The 19,839-nt window shown below is 34.1% G+C and overlaps 1 protein-coding gene across 32 annotated transcripts in view; it reads left to right on the top strand.

Moving 5' to 3' along the window:
* LOC110115246 (STE20/SPS1-related proline-alanine-rich protein kinase) overlaps positions 1-19,839 on the top strand; it is a 54,915-nt gene that overhangs the window by 4,393 nt on the left and 30,683 nt on the right. For 4 of the 32 annotated variants that reach the window (XR_003701000.1, XM_028695537.1, XM_020848424.2 and 1 more), the window contains exons 2-10: positions 5,274-5,359; positions 5,582-5,884; positions 10,356-10,610; positions 14,824-14,948; positions 15,086-15,130; positions 15,268-15,349; positions 15,450-15,518; positions 15,676-15,846; positions 15,916-15,975. Coding sequence is in view for 31 of the 32 variants with exons in the window: in XM_028695537.1 (XP_028551370.1) it covers positions 5,717-5,884; positions 10,356-10,610; positions 14,824-14,948; positions 15,086-15,130; positions 15,268-15,349; positions 15,450-15,518; positions 15,676-15,846; positions 15,916-15,975 (975 nt within the window). In the remaining variant the exon portion in view is untranslated. Of the gene's footprint in view, positions 1-1,115; positions 1,201-5,261; positions 5,395-5,581; positions 5,885-10,355; positions 10,611-14,823; positions 14,949-15,085; positions 15,131-15,267; positions 15,350-15,449; positions 15,519-15,675; positions 15,847-15,915; positions 15,976-19,839 lie in introns of all 32 variants that reach the window. The other 28 variants (XM_028695528.1, XM_028695519.1, XM_028695515.1 and 25 more) reach the window with 28 other exon arrangements.

The raw sequence follows: 19,839 nt of genomic DNA, 5'->3' as shown, positions 1-19,839 counted from the left end.
AGTACCATCGATTTCTATGCCCTTTATCCTCTTCTTCCTTTCCATATCTGTTCACCCCGAGAGGTAGACCAAACTAAGTGATACAGATATAAAGCAAGTAATATAAAGTATTGACTAAAATTATAAATAAGTTATGCATGGTTGATAGTCATGAGAAAAGTGCTCCTCGCAACAGCTGAATGAGAAGTAGTGATGAGATGAGCCTGCATTAGTGGGTAGGTATGTAATGCATAGAGTTTTCAAATATTTCACAATTCATATTGAAACTAGACTAACATGTTTGATGATCCTTAATTCAAATTGAATCGTGGAGGAAGTTATCAACATTTCCTAATATTCCCAATGTTTTATAATTTTGAAGGAAAGTCTGCAATGATAAATGCCATATTCATTAATATGTTTATTAAGTTGCTATGAAATCAATTTTATTCCAGCAACTTTATTTGCCTCAACTTAGTTAACACAGTCTCCTTTGGCCATGCAAATTTAAACTTTTTGTTTTGTTTGATTTTTTCATGACCTAGCGGAGAAGCTTGGATTGCTAAGACAGGAAGAGTTGGTCAGGCAGAGTTTTTCAAATTACATTTGCTAATATCAATTAATATCAAAATGGTTATTCGTAACTTTCATAATGACAATTCCCAAGATATTGAAAGGGCCAGTAAATCATTAAAGTTCATATTATTATAGATTAACAACAAATCTGATATAGTATTTCAATATATAGAAATGTTAAATACCTATTACTTGCAACTCCATGCTGTTAGTACACATATCTCTTCTCCCACTCATTCAAGTATCAACATATTATCTTGAAATATTAATTGAAAAATTATCATGGTTTATCATCACAGCACAATGAGTTAATTATACTTCTAAATCATAGTAACTCAAAAAAAAAAAAAAAAAAAAAAAAAAAAAAAAAAAAAAAAAAAAAAAAAAAAGAAACAATATACATGCCATCATAAACAATGTTTATTGCTCCTGTATAAATCCTGATTATATATTTCTCTTAACATTTGAAGCAATGTACATAGAATCATAACATTCATCTTTTCTATGGCTCATCATATCTTAACTTATACTTTTTCTATGTACTAATACATTTGTCTTAGGTGTATTGTTTAACCCAACTCATTCTTGGCCGATATCTCCCCTATCGACACAGCGGGGCATATAATAAGTCAATTATTATATGAGGTAGAAGGCACCAACTCATCCTTAACCAATACATTTCTTTTCGGCACATCAGAGCATATGTCATATTTTTATTATTGTTTGGGGTAAAAGGTAAAATCATCAATGTATGGATATATTTGCATCCCTTGTTAGTACCAGAACGTGGCGAACTTTATATATCAGATTTCTTTTGCATTCATCCCTACACACATTTTCCTTGGATTTATCTCATCACGCATTTGCTTTAAATAGTTTTTTTTGCATACATTTCATGCAAGGTTTAGAATTGCCCAATTGGGTATTGAGGCATTTTTTGTTCGTGAGGCAATTCATAAGACTCAAGGCGTAAGCCTTTAAAATTTAAAATCCAAAATTTGTGTAAAGTGAAAGTAAAAATTTTAATTATTTTTTTATGTAATACCCAAATAATATGTTAAAGGATGATATATTATCTCTCTATTAATTATCAAGTAACAAATTGACATACATATGAAACAAAAATTTCACAAGACATAAAATGAAAAATAATAAATTATTCAAAATAGAAATAAAATCCAAATATTACAAGAGAAAAAAATAGAAAATATAAGAGTTACATAAAATTATCATATAACATCAAATTCAACTTCAAATTCATTTTTTCCCATTTCTCTACTCATCCATATAACCACATTTTATTTCTTAATAAAGCTGAAATAGTTGTCAATAACTCAAAAGTCGTTTGCACTATCATCTCTGAGGGGATCTTTATTTGAGTTGTCGTCATAACAAATTGGTCTCTTTGCCTCCTAATTTGTTTATTCTTCATTTATTTAAGTAATCTTTCTCTTCATAAATGTTTGTCATCAACATAAAGATGTGAGTAATACTCCAAAATTTTTAGAGGAGGAGGTGGTAGTGAATAAATTAAGGTTAGATAATTTATTATTACTAATTAATTAATTAACTAATTTTATAATGCATAAATAAGAAATGAAGTATTTTTTAATATTATTAATAAAAAAATAAATGCTATTTACATCATAAAAAGTTTATTTAAAAAATCTATTTAAAAATATATAGTGTATATTGTAAACTTAAAAAGTAAGAACAACTTATTTAGTCCCATATTACTTGGGAACTTCCTCTTGGTAATGTTTATATTATTTTTTGAGTTTGGAGGAGATAAGAACTCACATGGAGTGATTGAGCCATGTGAAATGTTTAGTATGAATTTCTTCATTAAAAAGTAAAGCATTTTAAATTTAAATTAATTTGTTTAATTATAAATATTACTTAATATTTTATTTTTAATATGTTAAATTAATTTATTTAATTATTTAAATAACTTAGAAATTGAACTGGCCAATTCAGATGAATTAACACTAGAACTTCCCACTAGGTTACCACCAATGCGAGACGTTCAACATCATATTGATTTGGTCCCAAGATCGATCTTGCCTAACAGACCTGCTTACCCCCAGCGTCCTGACCAACACCAAGAACTGCAGCGACAAATTGAGGAACTTATATCTAAAGGATTCATAAGTACTAGTACTAGCCCGCAGTCCCAGCCTCTTGGTGCTAAGAAAAGGTGGAACTTTTCGAATGTGTATTGGCTGTCGCTCCATCAACCGAATCACGGTAAAATACAGATTTACCATTCCTCGCATTGATGACCTGTTCGATCAATTACACTGAGCAAGCATTTTTTCCTAGCTTGATCTACGAAGTGGATATCATCATATTTGAATGCGGCCTGGTGATGAATGGAAGACCGCCTTCAAGATGTAGGATGGACTGTCTTGCCATTCGGCTTATCCAATGCTCCGAGCACGTTTATGAGGCTTATGAGCCGAGAGTATTACAACCCCTCTTGTGCAAATTTGTTGTCGTATATTTTGACGTCATTCTAGTCTATAATAGAACTCTCGAAGAACACCTCCAACACCTGCGTCAAGTTCTTGATGCTCTATGGGGACAACAATTATTTGTTAACCTAAACAAGTGCCAATATGTCACGCCCAAGGTGAACTTCCTGGGTTTCATCATGCCACTGCCAGTTCCAGAAGCCCCATGGATTTATGTGAGTATTGATTTTGTACTCGGACTTCCCCGCACACAGCGACATAAGGACTTTATAATGGTATTTCGTCGACTGATTCTTAAAAATGACACATTTTGTACCTTGTAACAAGACTTTGGATGCGCCACCCATATAGCTGATCTGTATTTCAGAGAAATTGTTAAGATGTATGGCGTTCCCCGTACCATAACTTCAGATCGTGACTTTAAATTCCTCAGCCACTTTTGGAAGACGCTATGGGGAAAATTGGGGACAAAGCTGCAATTCTCCTCTACTTCACATTCTCAAACAGATGGACAAATCGAAACAGTGAACCAAAGCTAGGAAAACTTACTCAGATGCTTCGTAGGAAAAAAAATATTCGCAATGGGATCTCATTTTGCCTTAGGCCGAATTTGCATTCAATAGATCCACCAATCAATCGATAAAGAAAAGTCCGTTTGAAATCGTGTATGGCATCAATCCATTGTCTCCTATTGATTTAATTCCGCAGGTACAAGAGGCTGCATATAGTGTTGATGGCACACAAAGAATCAAAGATATTCAACAACCGCACAAACAAGTGCAAGAGATGATCGACAAACACAATTCAAAATACAAGTCTCAAGCCAATAAATCTCGACGAGTTCAACACTTTCAGGAAAGGGATCTTGTATGGATCCATTTAAGAAAAGAACTAGTTCCTCATTGATCTTTTCACAAGCTGAGACTAAGAGCAAACGACCCTTTATGTGTAATTAAGAAGATAAATGACAATGCATATCAGGTCGACTTGCCTGGCGACTACAATATATCAGCCACCTTCTATATCGCCGATATTAGCCCCTTTTACGAACGCGAAGACCCTCCTATCCCGGGAGAATGACGCATGAGCTTGAGGATTAATTAATATAAAATAGCTATTATATAAATAATTGCGGCTATTAATAATTGTCTTAGTATTTTAAATTTTCTATTAATTAAGATGCATGTATAAATAAGGTTTCACCCCAATAATAAGATAGTTTTTGGAGTCTTGAATTGATCCTCTTGAATTGTGGAGATGTATCCCGAGTTATCTCAGGTGGTGATCACCCACGTTTTTTCGGTCTGGGAGAATCACCCTTCTCCGTGGTTCTTCTTGTCCAAGAACGTTGTCATTTGTACAGGATGAACATCACCTTTTTGGTATTTAAGGAGCCGACAGGAGCCGGCACTAATATTCTTAGGGAGACCCTGAAGGAGAAGACTATAAGAGTGAGACCTGTGAGAAACTTTAGGAAGCTCCCAGAGACGGAGTTACAGGAGAAGAGAGTGAATAGACCGTGTTTCTAAGGGGAGGGCTGTTTTAGGTATTCACTGAGTATTGTATGCTTTAAGTAGTTTCTTTTCCTAGGGTTAAGGGGATGCTCATTGTTTTGCTGAATTGGGAGTTTCTTAGGTTGAAAGGGCTCTAGTTGCGGGTTAGAGATTTGGAAGAGCCAAATCTTCCTCTCAAATTGAAGATCCAACTATATCTTTCCATTTTTCTTCATATATCTTGCAATGAAAAGAGTATTGGTGTGTTCTTCTACTATTTTTCTTGGGTTTGTTTTCTGGTTTGCTGAAATCAGATTTCAGCCATAGATTTTCAGAAATTTCCGCATCCACTTCCTATCAATTAACTATTGATCTACCCTCAACCTAGTTTGCTGGCGGCCTGGCGTCAGGCCAAATAACTACGTCCTACTTGTTCAGTATTGCAAACTTTAGTCTACAGTCAAATTCCTACCTCAGTTTCATTCTTGTTTCTTTTACGTTTTTAGTCATTCTTTTATCAGCATGCATACTGTATGCTGATCGTCCTCTATGTATGGCAGGAAAATGCTTTATCCTGCTGATGATGCTATCACAATACATTGTTATGTTGATGTTCTTATTAAACTTTTTTATATATCTTATTGCAATCAAATATTTTACCTGTTACCTTCAATATTACTGAAGAAAGCAGACATTTTTTACTTTTAATGATTTGAACTTCTGGATGATCTATTTTTAGCGTTTGCAGCAGATCTTCTATTGCCAGAGAAGGCCAACTCAACAGTTTTGAATGATGGTTGTGAGAAGCTGGTCAATAGACATTTTGTTTGAGCCAAAGTAAGTTATCCTGCGGTGGATCAGCTTTTGTTTCGGTATGGATGACATTTTACTGTGACCGGCTACTCAGCTCTTGTAGTTTTCCTTATCTTCACTTCGGTTTTAGTTGTGGATTCTTCGAATCATATTTTCTTGCTGAATTACTTTAAGATGTGACATTTTACCGCATTAACTTTCCGAGTTAAGCTAGATTTGAAGTCTAAGAGTTCCTTATTTGATTAGTTAGATCTGAAGTTTCAGTTGACTTAGTTCACTGCCCGAGTTATCAAACAAATGCTTGTTCTTCAGTATATTCATACGAACTGGAAATTATTAAAAGCGCATGGGTTTTTCAATGATATTGAATAAAAGAGAACCATGGGACATGAACTTGAGAAGGTGTTTCCTGCCAATCCGAAGGACTACGAATTGTATGAGGAAGTCGGTGAAGGCGTCAGTGCAACAGTATACAGAGCACTCTGCATTCCTCTGAATGAGGTGGTTGCTATAAAGGTTTTGGATCTTGAGAGGTGCAATAATGATCTGGTATGAGAGTTTTTATTTTTTATCTTCTGAGCATTTTCTTGATTTAGATAAAAATATGCTTTTTATTAGTATGCTTTAGCTTGCTTATTCTATTTAGTTCATTATTTCTATTTTTATCAAATTCCTATGCATATTTTCTCATGGTTTTGAAAACTGGATCAGACCAGCCGGTACGATCGGTTCAATGTGAACATGTTATATGGCCGGTTCAGTCTGCCTTAAAAATCGGCCTAATATCAAACTGGTGTGAACTGATATAACAACCAGTTCAGCCCAATTTTTAAAAACCGTCCGGTTCAATTGATATCCTATTTAAATAAATAAATTTAAAATAAAACATTTAATTAAATATTAATTAATACATTAATTTAAATATATAAATTTTAATTTTACAATAAGTCTTAATTTATGTAATAATAATTTATATTAAATTTAATATAAATTAGTAATAATTTATATCAAATTTAATATAAATTAGTAATAATTTATATTATATATTTTAAGTTTATATATACAATAAATTTATTTATTGACCACAAATTTATATAATTATATATTTATTCTATCATTATTATATTATTTATTTTTTATTTAAATAATTATATTATTTCTTACATCATTCTGTTCAACCCCGATTGAGCTGTTGAACCTTGAACCTCTCATTTTCCGGTTCGACGTCCGGTCCGATTTTCACAACCTTGTGTTTTCTTTTGCACGGGCTTTATAGTTTAGCACACAAGTTGAATCTTAAACTGGATGATCACACTTTTTTGAGCCTCTTCTTTGGCGGTGCAGTGCTTTCAGTTTGGAGTGGTGGTATTTTTCTCAGTTTCCATTGGTTTTCTGTTTTTATATATTTCACGTCAAGTTTGACTTTTTATTTTGACGATGCTATTTTTTTATGTGATTTCTAAACAAACATTAGTTTTGGTTATTTTATCTCATTATGCAGGTTCACAATTTCTTTTAAATGTAAGACTTACCATGATGTAGGTTAATTATCTTAATTGTTTCTGTTAGTTGGTAAACATGCTTGAGAACTGGTAACTCCGAGCAGTTGTTTTTTATCAAGTTTTTGCATCTGATGTTAGTTGGAGATACAATTTTAGTTTTCTTATTTTAAAATGCTTCCATCAATTCTTTTCAGAAGGGGATTGTTTTCTTGTGACTTATGAATTTCATGATTTTATATGTTCTTGATCATCATGCTCTAAAAATATGAGCTTGCATGACCATTGGTTTTGTTTGAAGTTCAAGCCGCAATTTACCGGCTGAGGCTGCTGGATTCTCAAAAGGTAAGCTGTGAATGATATGTTAGTGGTCAGTTAGTAGTATTTGCACTCATTTAGTATATTGAATTCTATGGAGAAGTTCAATCTTTTCATTTTATTCTAAGACGCTGTTCTGCAGAAGGCATCAGGATAAAAAAAAAAAAACCAAAGGAAAGCTCAAACTGCTATGTATTTTATTAAATCTGACAGTATCTGTATAGTTTATGCTCGGTTTTTATCTTTATTTGATAAGCATAAGTTATTATTCCCACATCATGCACGTTTCCCTTTTTTGTTATCTAATTTTGTATACCTACTGGTTTATGGTCCATTTCAAAGATTCTCATTTTTTTTATGTTTCAGTTGAATAAGTCAATGGAGCTACTGTGAGGGTTTTTTCACCTTCACAGACCTTTTTATCATTATTTTATATTACTATATGTGAATTTTGAATGTAATTTTCTATATCTGTCCTTTTTTTTTATAAATGGACACAAGTTTTGGGATTTGATAAATACATCTTTAGTTTTGGATATTTTGTAAATAAGAACTCTATCAAATTTGCAAAACATTGAACATATTAAAATCTATTAAAATTGCACCTCTTAAACGGCGAGATGAACCTGGTGTCTGCATTCGGTCACCGATATCATAGCTTTTTGTGGTAATGTGGTGTTAACATGTGCTTGCACTTGTGCCTACTAGCTATGGAAACTAATACTCATCAGCGGACATGATATGTGCAAGTTTAGGTGAGCTTATTGTGGCGTTAATATTTGCTTGTGTTTGCTAGTGCATATGAGTTTATGTGTGCCAGCGCAAACTCGTATTTGTGTCTACAAGTCTGCGGATACTAGTGTGAGAGGTCATAGGTGACATTGTAGGTGTCGATGTCATGACCTGACCTAGGAGCTCAGATGATCTAAGGTGGGAACATCCGCTATTATTGTATGTGGTGAAAATGCTAGTCATAAATGCGTGAACAAATTAGTGTCACTCGGTAGTTTCTTATGGTCATAAATGCTTGAACAAATATAGTTTTTTTTTTTTTTGAACAAATATAGTTAGTTTCAAATCATTAAAGATATGTATGCAGGAGCTATTACTTGTGTTCAAACACAAGGTGGTTTGACCAAGTAATTGAAATTCATGAAGATAATACTAATATGACATTAGGATCATATATTTAAACCTTAAGCTACAGAATAAACATTACATCCATGAGATTCTGAAATGATGTAGCATTACATATATAGTTCATAATAATATGAAGAATATTAAAAATGCAAGAGAAATCATAGCATGGTTCATAGAAAACATTCTATGGAAAGAACTACTATAGATGTGTGATACATATGCATTAAGTTTAGAGGTAAGGAACATTATTCTAAGGAGAAATGCAATTACCCACATTAGCTTTAGAAAGCAAACCATATATATGATTTCATGTGAAACATTCATATTTTCTAGCTTATTTAAATTCTTCTTGAATAATAAACTTCCTCAAATTTCCTCTTCTTAATAAATTATTACCATTATTTTACCCATATTCAAATATATGGATCATTCTTATTTAGGTTAATGTCTTCAATTCCTAGCTCAATTGCTTCAGCATGCATAGTATATCATTATGATATATAACTATGGTTTCAATTTCATTTGAAATATACACAAGATTTAATATTATTTATTTGGGTTGTTAAACAAAGACATTTAGAGGTAAAATTACCTTGTTCCATTCATAAATCAACTATTACCTCTGACAAATTTGTATTTATTAAATTCTCTTAAGTTGGTGTTATACATATATACACTATTCAAGTTGTGGTGTGTTCATTACCCTTCATGCAGTAATCAAGAACTAATTGTATTTGTTTTAGAATCGTTCTATGAGTATCATTCCAGTAAAACTCTTGATCATGTTGATATCTGAATTGGCAATCCTCATATAGCATCTTATGAATGCCCCAAGGCATCTTATGATTATTAAAATCAACATCGGTTTGTTTGAGGTTACTTCAAATTGAAGGAAAAAGAGTAGATGAAGCCGTAATTTTTTTTTTTTAAATTTATTATTTATTATTATTATTATTTTTAATGAAACCCTAAATCTTCTCCCTCTATGGCTTTTGTAGTCAAGCTCAATGCACGATTGGCCTCACATCCTAACACTCTGAGGCTGGCCTCGATCCCTCTTCTCGATTGTCATAGACGCCACCATCTCTTTTCCTCTCTCTCTGTTGTGATTGTTCTCGCCAAACCTTAAGGAAATCTGTGCGTCTCCCTCCGTTTCAATCTCCTCTCATAACTTGATCGCAGCCAAAGCCACACCAATGCTAGTTCCTCAAGCATACTATGGCCTCTTTCTCGACTCTACTCTCAGTTTTTCTTTTTTCTGGCCCGACAGTTGACTGTGTTGCCTCTCCTTATATATAAATATAGTTATATTATAAATGTAGGTATTATAAGTTATATAGTTATATTATAATTAATAGTATAAGTATTACTTCATTAATTTGTATAATTTATTACTCAAGCTTAACCTAGTTAATCATGTTTATTTAATCATTATTTTATTAATGATTTATGGGTAATACAACTGATATGCTACCAGGATCCTTTCACTTCTATGCTGATGTGAGCTCGGCAAACTCCACATAGGTTCACCACCTTTGTTTCCAATCCCTGAAAAAAAACAAAAAAATTACTAGGAAACCTTGATATTATTAACTTGCTTTCACAAACCCAAGCATATATACTTTGGTTGTAAGAAACGAGACATTATGACCAGTGTGATTAAACCGTAGCTATAAGCCCACTCATGTATACTTTTTTGCTTATAAGAAAACGTAGACATGTATACGCTGGTAGTCACAAACCCAATAAAGATGCTTGACATCAAAATAAAAGAATATGTACCTGTATTTTCTCTATCTTGACTGTCCTAATTTGTACACTGAAATTTTCAGCTTGGTTTTACAGAAGTTTTAATCTTTGTCAGATGAACTCTAGGGAGTTCTGAAATTATTTTATTCTATTGATATTTTCTTGTTAACACAAATTTTCCAAGCTATTCAAGTCATAGTAGGAATCTTATTGAAAAAAACATATTAAGCTTTATCATGAATTCTTTCTGAAAGTTTGTTTCTTGCTAACATCAGTTTTCTTCTAATTTTGATATTTCCTTTTCCTTCTGTCAGGATGGCATCAGGCGTGAAGTGCAAACCATGAGATTAATTGATCATCCAAATGTAGTGAAGGCATATTGCTCTTTTCCAGCAGGCCACCAACTTTGGGTTGTGATGCCTTACATGGCTGGTGGTTCTTGCCTTCATATAATGAAATTTGCTCATCCTGAGGGCTTTGATGAACCTGTTATTGCTACTCTTTTACGTGAGGTTCTTAAAGCTCTTGTTTATGTACATGGCGAAGGGCACATACATAGAGATGTAAAGGTATTTCATAATATTGTAGCACAAACGCTTTTAGATGCATAGTAAGTTTTATGTTATTTTGCTAAAACCAGTACACAGTTGTTAGAGCAAAATGAATCATCCGTATTCCACAAAAGAGCGAAGTGCTCAAGCTGTGGCAATATTTACGATGTCTTTTGTATGATTCTTCCTAATTCTATTTTTTTTTTCTGGATTTGATCATGAGAAAGTGATGGTATATTTTTCTGGAAAATCTAAGACTTATGAAGAGTATATGTACTTAGTGATGCTTATGCAACGTTGTTTAAAGAGTCTCCTTAACAGAATACTTGTCATTGGCTGTCACGCAGCATGATGTAGAACTAATACGTCTGATATTAGCATTTATGATATCTTCCACATGGTAAAATCAGTCTTGTGATGACCATTTTAGGAGAGTAGATGTATTAGATCCGACTTATATCAACAAAGGTAGAGGTAGGCCTAAAAAAAAATTGGTTAGAAAGTATTAGAAATAATATTTTTTTATTAGATTTAAATGAGATTTTTGACTTTTAATAGGATACAATAGAGAAAAAGGATTCAAATAGCCGACCACATGTAGTAGGATAAATGTTCGATGTTGATGTTGATTGTTTTATTTGATTATAAATTGATGAATATTGCTAATTGATCTTCATTCAATGATTTTTTTGGGGTATTTTTAAAAGTTGGGACATTGTTTGAGATAATATGATGTGACACACTGAATCTATAAGTAACATTGTGGGTATAGAAATTGATGACATGCTTGGCAGTTATTTCCTTGAATTAGGCATTTCATTCTATTTGAAAAAATAGTTGGTCGTTGTTAATAAGAAGCAATGTGTAGTAGATGACGGTGGATTGATTAGTCCAATTATATCGGTACCCCAACATTTTAGATGACCAGAATACAATTGTAGGGTGCAAAGAATTCGAAGGTTGATAGTGTCACCATGAACTTGACATTTATAATACGTTTTGGCATAATTGATGCAATCTTTTATCATCAATGTTGATGTAGCTTATTCTTTTAATTTTGATCGTCATGTTGGGTATAAAACCCAATGAGTGTGGACTCCAATCAACACATACTTATCTTTCATGCTTTCCATTTCATTGGTCAATTTTGCTAAGAAATTTGCTTTGCTATTTTGAGCTTAGGAGACTAGTTAGAGTGATCTTCTGGATTTTTTTCATGAGCTCGATAATCTATTTATGATAATTTTCTAGTGCAACTTTGTTAATACAGTAGATGCTCAATATTTGATTTATACTAAAGCTAAGAATCTTTGAAGATATAAAAATCTTGGATTCCTATTGAAATGACAATTTTGTGAATCGCAATTAAGGTTTAGTATATGGCTTTATTACTAGTTTGAGGTTCAATCAACTCGAATTAATATCTCATTGTGCCTCTTTTGGGTGTTATAAAGGTGAGACCAATATCAAGCCCTACCTTTATAATATTTGAGGGTTAGGCAAGTTTGATTGATGATGATTAATCAAAATATACTTCCCAATTTTGCATCTTTTCATTTTATGAAGTTTGAGTTTCTGCTTACAGCAAGCTGTTCTTTTCCTTTGACAAAGACCTTGCCTTTGAGCAGATTGACTTGGGAAGCAACATATTGTTTGCGATAGGTTTCAACACCCTTAAATTGTCAATGGATGGGCACAAGATAATTTATCTGGATGTTGCTAAGGAAGATCCCCCTGTGGTAGAGCCTATTGTAGGGACAAGAACTGATCCCCTTATTTTTAGTGATTAGGAGAGAAAATCTAAGTTGACTGTTGAGCCTCCTACTGCTGTTAAGTCTGTTTTTGAGGAGGGATCAAGCTCCGGGACCCCATTTACTAACAAGAATCAGAGAAAAAATTATGTGAGACGAGTAAGGAAGAAAATAGCCAAGTCAAGGAAAGTTGTCGAGGCTAAGGCTCTGGGCCAGGTAGAGCCAGAGGCTGTTGAGGATCTGCTTATTCCTGCTTCCTCTCCACTCCTTGCAGGGAGTCGTTTTTACCCCCTTGTCACTGCTAAAGGGGAGGAGAGGGCACCTATGATAACTAGCTCCCCGCCATGCCCGGTTGACTACTCAACCAAGAGAACTTACAAGGAAAACACCTCCAAAGGAGAACTCTAAGAAGCATAATTCATACTTGTGCTGCTCAATCTGGACAGACAAAAGAACAGTACATGAAGCAGTTGAAAGGAGTTATCTCCCACAGCTTCTAAAATGAAATCTTGAAAGAGGAAGCGTCCGAGGCTTAGAATTTGACTCCTCAGCATGTTAGAAGGAATAAGAAGTTTGTCCGACAACCTGCTACCTCGGTGTTAGTTGATGGTTATCACTGGGTGTCACGCCCTCCGTCCTCTAAAACGGAGGGTATTGTACTTACCGGGTCCGAGACGAGAGAGGCCACCATCCTACTAGTAGGCCGCCAGTCCCTTCTCCAAAATTTAAGAAGTTGGCCCCAGTGGTAGTCAAAGTTAAAGAAGACTTTGAAGTTAAGAGAACAACTGATATTAACGACAAAAGGCCTAAGTTCCCTGAAAGGAAATATGTTCTCAAGAAAGCCAAATTTGATGTTCCTCCAACATTGTTCAAAACATCTTGGCTCTCTGTCAAGTTGACACAAATTCTAGTTAGTATTCCTCCAACTCCAGTTGATCTAGTAGACACTTGTATTGATGTCCCAGTTGTCACAGTAGATAATCTCTCTGCCGCTAGTCAAGTTGATGTTCCGGTCATCGACCCTTGCTGATTCACCAGACAACTTTTATCAAATTCCATCTGTTGTTCCTGGGCTCCCTAGTCGGGGGTCTGAGGACTTTATCTTACATGATGTAGGAGCTATTACCCTCCAAGCTCCTGCATCGTCTGCTGAGGTATATGTCCCTCACCCAGTAGAGGATGCCACCCTTCTGACTACCAGTTTAGGGACAATCGAGGGGGAGGGGATATACTTGGATCAAAAGATGATTGATAAGTCAGTTTCAGAACCCAGACGGGATGATGATCCCAGACTACATGCCATCATCTCTAGACTACAACAAGATGAACTTTACGATATGCTGGAATATAAGGGTTACTTACCCATCGATCCTGAAGCAATAGGAGACAGACCGATCGATGAGGTAGTCCAGGAGATAAGGGACATTTTACGAAAGAAAGAAGGAACATCAACTTTTGACCCGGAGTAAGATGATTTGTTAATGGAAGATTTCTTAACTGGTAGCATCTGCATGGTTGAGACCCGTGGATCTACTAAAGAAACTGAACCAAGTAAACTCCGATTTGGCAAGGAGGAAGGTTCAGTTGATGTTGATTCAGATTCTGATGAGTCAGTGAGAGCTAGGGATGATCATCACATAAAGAACCTGGAAGCACAAGTGATAGAGATGTTGCTGCAGGTTAAGGAAATGCATGCACAGATAGATAAATCACAGCAAGCTTCCCTTAAGTTATATCAGTCTGCCTCCCAGTTAGTTGTTGATCAAGTAAAAAATGCAGAACTTTTTCCCAAGATTCCCGAGTCAGTTTCAACAGTTCCCCCTATCCAACAACCAGTTTTACCTGCTCCAATAGTCCAACCAATAGTTTATGCGATTCCTCCAACACCGGTCTAGAAAGATCTCAAACAACTAATTGAGGATCAGGTAAAGGAGGCCTTTGCCTGATATTACATAGCAAATATTTGAATCTTTATATATACTTGTATATAACACACGGATCAATTTGTTATATGCCTACCATGGAGTTCTTATGAATTTACATAGCTAATATTTGAATCTTTATATTTACTTGTATATAGCTCTTAAATATTTAAAGCACATCAAATGCTCCAAAAATTTGAAAATTTTAAAGTGGGATTCACCTTTTCAGGCATAAGTACTTATTTTGAAACTAAAGTGCTATATTAGTAAATATGAATGTTTATGTGTTAGACATATAAATTCATAAGAATTCTGTTGTATGTATATAAATCCCTCATTAAATAATGTTGAAGGGTTAGAAAGAAAATCAGTGTACTTAAGGTGACATGGATAGTGTTGGTTATGAGTAGTTGCAAACAAATAGGGATTACTGTTGTTACCTATCTGGCCTTCTTTCTGTTTGACTAGTTCCACAGTACCATTTATCTTTTTGAGTTGTTTTGTGAATTCTCTTTATTCTTATGTGGTATGAATTTTGTTTATATTTGCTACTCTTAGGCCGGGAATATACTAATTGATGCTGATGGAGCTGTTAAGCTGGCAGACTTTGGTGTAGCAGCTTGCATGTTTGACACTGGGGACAGGCAGCGAGCACGAAATACATTTGTGGGGACTCCATGCTGGTGCATTTTTAGATCCACGTTTTTCTCCTACATAATGCCCTAGAATATTAATTTTTGTTATAATATATTGTTTTACTATCATGTACATATATTTATTTTGCGTGGCCAACATTTGTTAATTTATTTGACTTTAACAGGATGGCTCCTGAAGTCATGCAACAATTACACGGATATGATTTCAAGTAGGTGGCTGGCTCCACTTCCCCGTCATAGCTGAACCCCTTAACTGTGCAAGCCTTTTCATGACTATTGATTGATTTTTTTATTTGCATTAAAATTCTTTCCATAGTATCTTTCTGATGTTTTAATTTATCAACAGAGCTGATATTTGGTCATTTGGCATAACAGCATTAGAACTTGCCCACGGACATGCTCCATTTTCTAAGTATCCTCCAATGAAGGTTTGCCTTAGTAGAAATAGAAACGGGGTTTTTATAAATTTATTTGCCAATTCTAGATACTTGAACACTTAATAATATGAATTGTTTTGGATCACTGTAGGTATTACTTATGACCTTACAAAATGCACCACCGGGTCTCGATTATGAACGTGACAAGAAGTTTTCTAAGGTCAATATCTCATCTTATCTGTAGGTTTAGTTCTTGAGGGGATTCAAACATTCCACCTCATTTTTGGAGGATTGTGGTGGTAATGCAACTGGAGCACTTGCTTGGCTGTAAATATACAATTATTTACTGTCATATCTAACAGTGTTTTTCTTTGCAGTCTTTCAAAGAGATGGTTGCTACATGCCTGGTGAAGGATCCAAAAAAGCGCCCCACTTCGGAAAAGCTTTTGAAGCATCATTTCTTTAAACATGGTCGTTCAAATGAATATCTAGCACGAGCTATTCTTGATGGCCTTCCTCCACTTGCAGATCGTTTTAGGACATTAAAGGTTTAAATTGACATGGCTTGTAATAGAAACCTCATTGCAGTTTATACAATTTTTTTCTTATTCGTTTAGGGAAGAGAGGCCGACATTCTTCTGAATAGGGCTGATGAGGACAAAGAGCAACTATCACAGGTAAAATAGATTTCTTGATCCTTGAAAATTAAATTTCCAGCAAGCATTTCATCATTACTCCTCTTTCTCTCTGACACCAAAGTGAGTGCTAAGCTATCCGAATGCATTTTTAAATTATTTCCTAATAGAGTGTTTATTGTTTTAATCTAAGCTCCTTTTAAATTGTTCCCTTTAATGTGGAAGGCTTTTGATGAGGTAAATCTCATCCAAAATTTACTAAATCTAATACTCTTGTCATTGTCTTATGGCACTTGACATGCCAAATGAGTGCCAAATTATTTTGTATATAATATACATATACGTAAAATGTTACGTGTAATTTTTTTAGCAGTTTTAAACTGCCTAGATTTTTTAATTATTTGATTGTAGATTTGTATTTGAGGGGGAAAAATAGTCCCCTGGCTATTCACATGTGGCAAATTTTGTCTTAGAGTATCATTTTTCTTTAATTTAGCCCCTCGATTATTTGTAATTGATCTTAAATACTTCCTCAACAACTAAATTTAGATTAATTTTATATCGTTGGGAACTAAATTGGGATTAATTTTGTATCCCAATTTCCATCAATTTCTACTTGAGGGACTATTTGGGAACAATTTTCCATATTTGAGGGACCAAATTGGCGAATGTGATACTTTGAGATTAACTTTGTCGCATACGAATAGTCGGTGGATTGATATATATCAATTAACTTCTCAAAATATTTATTTGCCTATTTTTTGTTTTGACTCTTTTAGTCTCCCTGGCCCTTTTATTTTTCACTACACACGTGTTTGCTCCTAAGGTATTTTACCATCTTACTTATCCTCAAAATTGTAAGGTCTGCTAGTATAAGAAGTTGTAGCATTTTTTTTTAATCTTTTTTCTTTCACAGTTGATCATTCTTTAATATTTAAATAAATTACATGCATTATGAGTGTAATAACTTTTTTTTTAATTGTAATTTAGTCATATGCATTCATGTGTCAATAAAATTAGATATCTTAAAAAATTATTTTTAATGGAGGTTTGGTTAGCAATCTATCCCCTTTGATAAAAACTACACTTTAACCTTCTGATCTAATTTTTATTTTAAAAATATTTTATCTTTTGCCCAAGGGTTGGGATTTTTTCACATAGGTGGGATTCGAATGCTAGACCTTGGTAACAACTTAACAAAGATTTTTTGATAGACTGAATAAGTTGGCATCCATGATCAACTAAGCTTTTTGATATTACTCTTAACATAATTTTTATTTTGGTTTAATTTAATCTATCTATTAAACATAAAGTTTACTTCTAACTTGATTTAAGATATTCTATGGTATATGATTTTTGATGAAGATGGAGCTTTCAATTTAAACTAGATGCAAGAAATCTATTTAAAAAACATATTTATCTTAAAACAACTATTTACTATGGTCGATGAAAATTGAAACTTAGAAATTCATTTTTGACCAAAGAATTATGATATTCTACTAGAAACTAATGAAAGGAAAGTTGAGAAATACAAGTCATACAAATGATTGAAATTTCAGACAAAAGTAATAAAATTTGCTCCGAGAAAATCTAACAAAAGTAATATTTATTTCAAAGAATAATGAAAAATGATTAGAAGAAAAAGGGGAGGGAGGAGAGACTCAAAGAGTTTTGTTTAAATTGCTCAAATCTCTAGTAATAATCCTCATGAAATCGCATAAGTAATAAAAAACACTGTTTGTGGAAGGAACAGCTAGAGATCAGACTAACGAAGGCACAATCAACCACTCCATATTTTCTATAGTTTTGCATAAAAATTTACGCCAGCCTCATTAATGAAACTGTAGAATCCACTCAACAAAATAACGGTAGGAATGCAAATTACTGAATTCATGGATAAGTAGTTGCAATAGCAGTTAATTGATGCTAAAATTGATAGTAACACTACAATAGAAATCTAACCAGGTTTAGGATCAAGTAACCAGCTGTAGGAACAAATAGCCGTAACATGCAACAAAAACAATAAGAATTACGGCCACAATATAACGCAGTAGTATCATAGGGACATATATATAAGCTCTCATTAACTTAACTATATGATTAAAAGTGAATTTTAAAAACATTAATTACAGTTTAAAATTGCAAAAATTGAAATTTCAAATTGATTTTCTAACACAAACATTTTGCATTTTTTATTTTTGTCTAAATGAGACGAATCACAGTCGTGCATTATCTGCATATCATGACCAGTGCTTGAAAAGTGGGCAATTCACGTTATGTTTTTAGTCATAGATTCATAAAGAATGAAATGGGATGTCATGGAATCATAGTGTGATTTTTTATAGTGGTGGTGATAACTAAACTGTTCTATAGATTCGAGTTTACAATGGGAAAGTAGACTCAAGAAAATGAGTTTACTGTATCAAAGTTTAGGATGCTTAAGCTGTATGTAACGAAACTACTAATGATATAATGCATAATTAGTACATTTGATCAAATCTTAGAAGATTGTAATGGAAAACAGATGATATGGTTTATGCCCTTTTATTGCAGAATTGAGGAACTACATATAGGTGGTAGACAATTGAGTATCAGTATCTGTGGGAGAATTTAGAAGCCCCTTCCCTATTTGCAATTTTGCATATGCGGCTCTCTTTGTTTCAATTTATTGGGTTGTGTCCTCACTCCTTTTTATTTATTTATTTATTTGTTTTGTGGTTTTGTTCTCTGTTGTGGGCTGCAGCATCTACTTCTTCCCTCCACTACCATCTCACCTCCCTTTCAAGATAGTTTTTGCCTCAAATTTTATGGCTTTGCCTGTTATTTGTAGCAGTGAGATGCAGTGTTGTTTTTCAAGCATTTCTTTGATTCTCTCCTTTATGTGTCATTTTTCTATACTATTTGGTGGGGGCAAGAAATATAGGGGAGCCTATACCCCTCGCCCGCACGAATAAGAATACCGAAACGACCCACTAAATCACGAAATGACGAAGAAGAAGGGGAAGAGGAACAAATTCTTACATTTCAAATCTAAGACCGACTTAGAAATTAAAAACACAAAATTACAACGACTTACAAAATCGACTCGAAATCAAAAGACACCCTAAAGTTGCTTCGCAAGAGAAGAGAGATACAGGTGGAGTGGCACTTGCGGAGAGACGAAAGAGATAAGAAGTCGAGACGGAAGGTTGGAAAGAGCTCGCAAGATTTCCGGAGGGGATGAGAAAGAAGACGGACAAAGCTCGCAAGCTTTTCCATGAAACCCGCAGGTTTACATTTCCAAAAATCACATATCATTCACTCTCTAAAATAATACAATACCCCCCATATATATAGGTATGAAAGGGGAATACAAAGAGACTCCTAATAAATTCCCATAGGAATTCTAAAAGACAAACATTAAAAACTTAATTGCTTTTTTCATAAAAAACTAACCCAAGCCAAAGAATCGAAGCAGCCACCGCGGGAGACAAGGAGGCCGCACGGAACCGAGGAGCCACAGCCACGGGAAAGAGCCCACGCACGGAAAACCAGCGGCCGACCAGAAATCCAAGAGGCAAGGCACGGAAAACAGCAGCCCAAGGGTGGAAGCCAAGGAGCCACCGCATGGGAAAAGACATTTCTTGGAATTCCAAAAGCCGGTTTGGAATTCCAAGAGACCTACATAATTAAAAACATAAAAAGTACATTTAATATAAGATAAATATGAACTAAAATCATAGCTAATAATGAGCTAACCCTTAGTTCAATAAATGAACTAAAGACCAGCTCATAAATGAGCTAAAATTTCAGCTCAAATTGATTGAGCTTGTAAACTCGGGGGAAGCCAAAAATCAATTTATTTTGGGCTTGAGTTGACCCCCCTTTGTTTACATCAGATTCTCCCCTTCTTGAAGAACTCATCTC

The sequence above is a fragment of the Dendrobium catenatum genome, unplaced genomic scaffold (assembly GCF_001605985.2).
Source record: "Dendrobium catenatum unplaced genomic scaffold, ASM160598v2 fragScaff_scaffold_651, whole genome shotgun sequence".
NCBI classification, from domain to species: domain Eukaryota; kingdom Viridiplantae; phylum Streptophyta; class Magnoliopsida; order Asparagales; family Orchidaceae; genus Dendrobium; species Dendrobium catenatum.
Note: the sequence above shows the minus strand (reverse complement) of the source record. Positions and strands in the feature narration are given on the sequence as shown.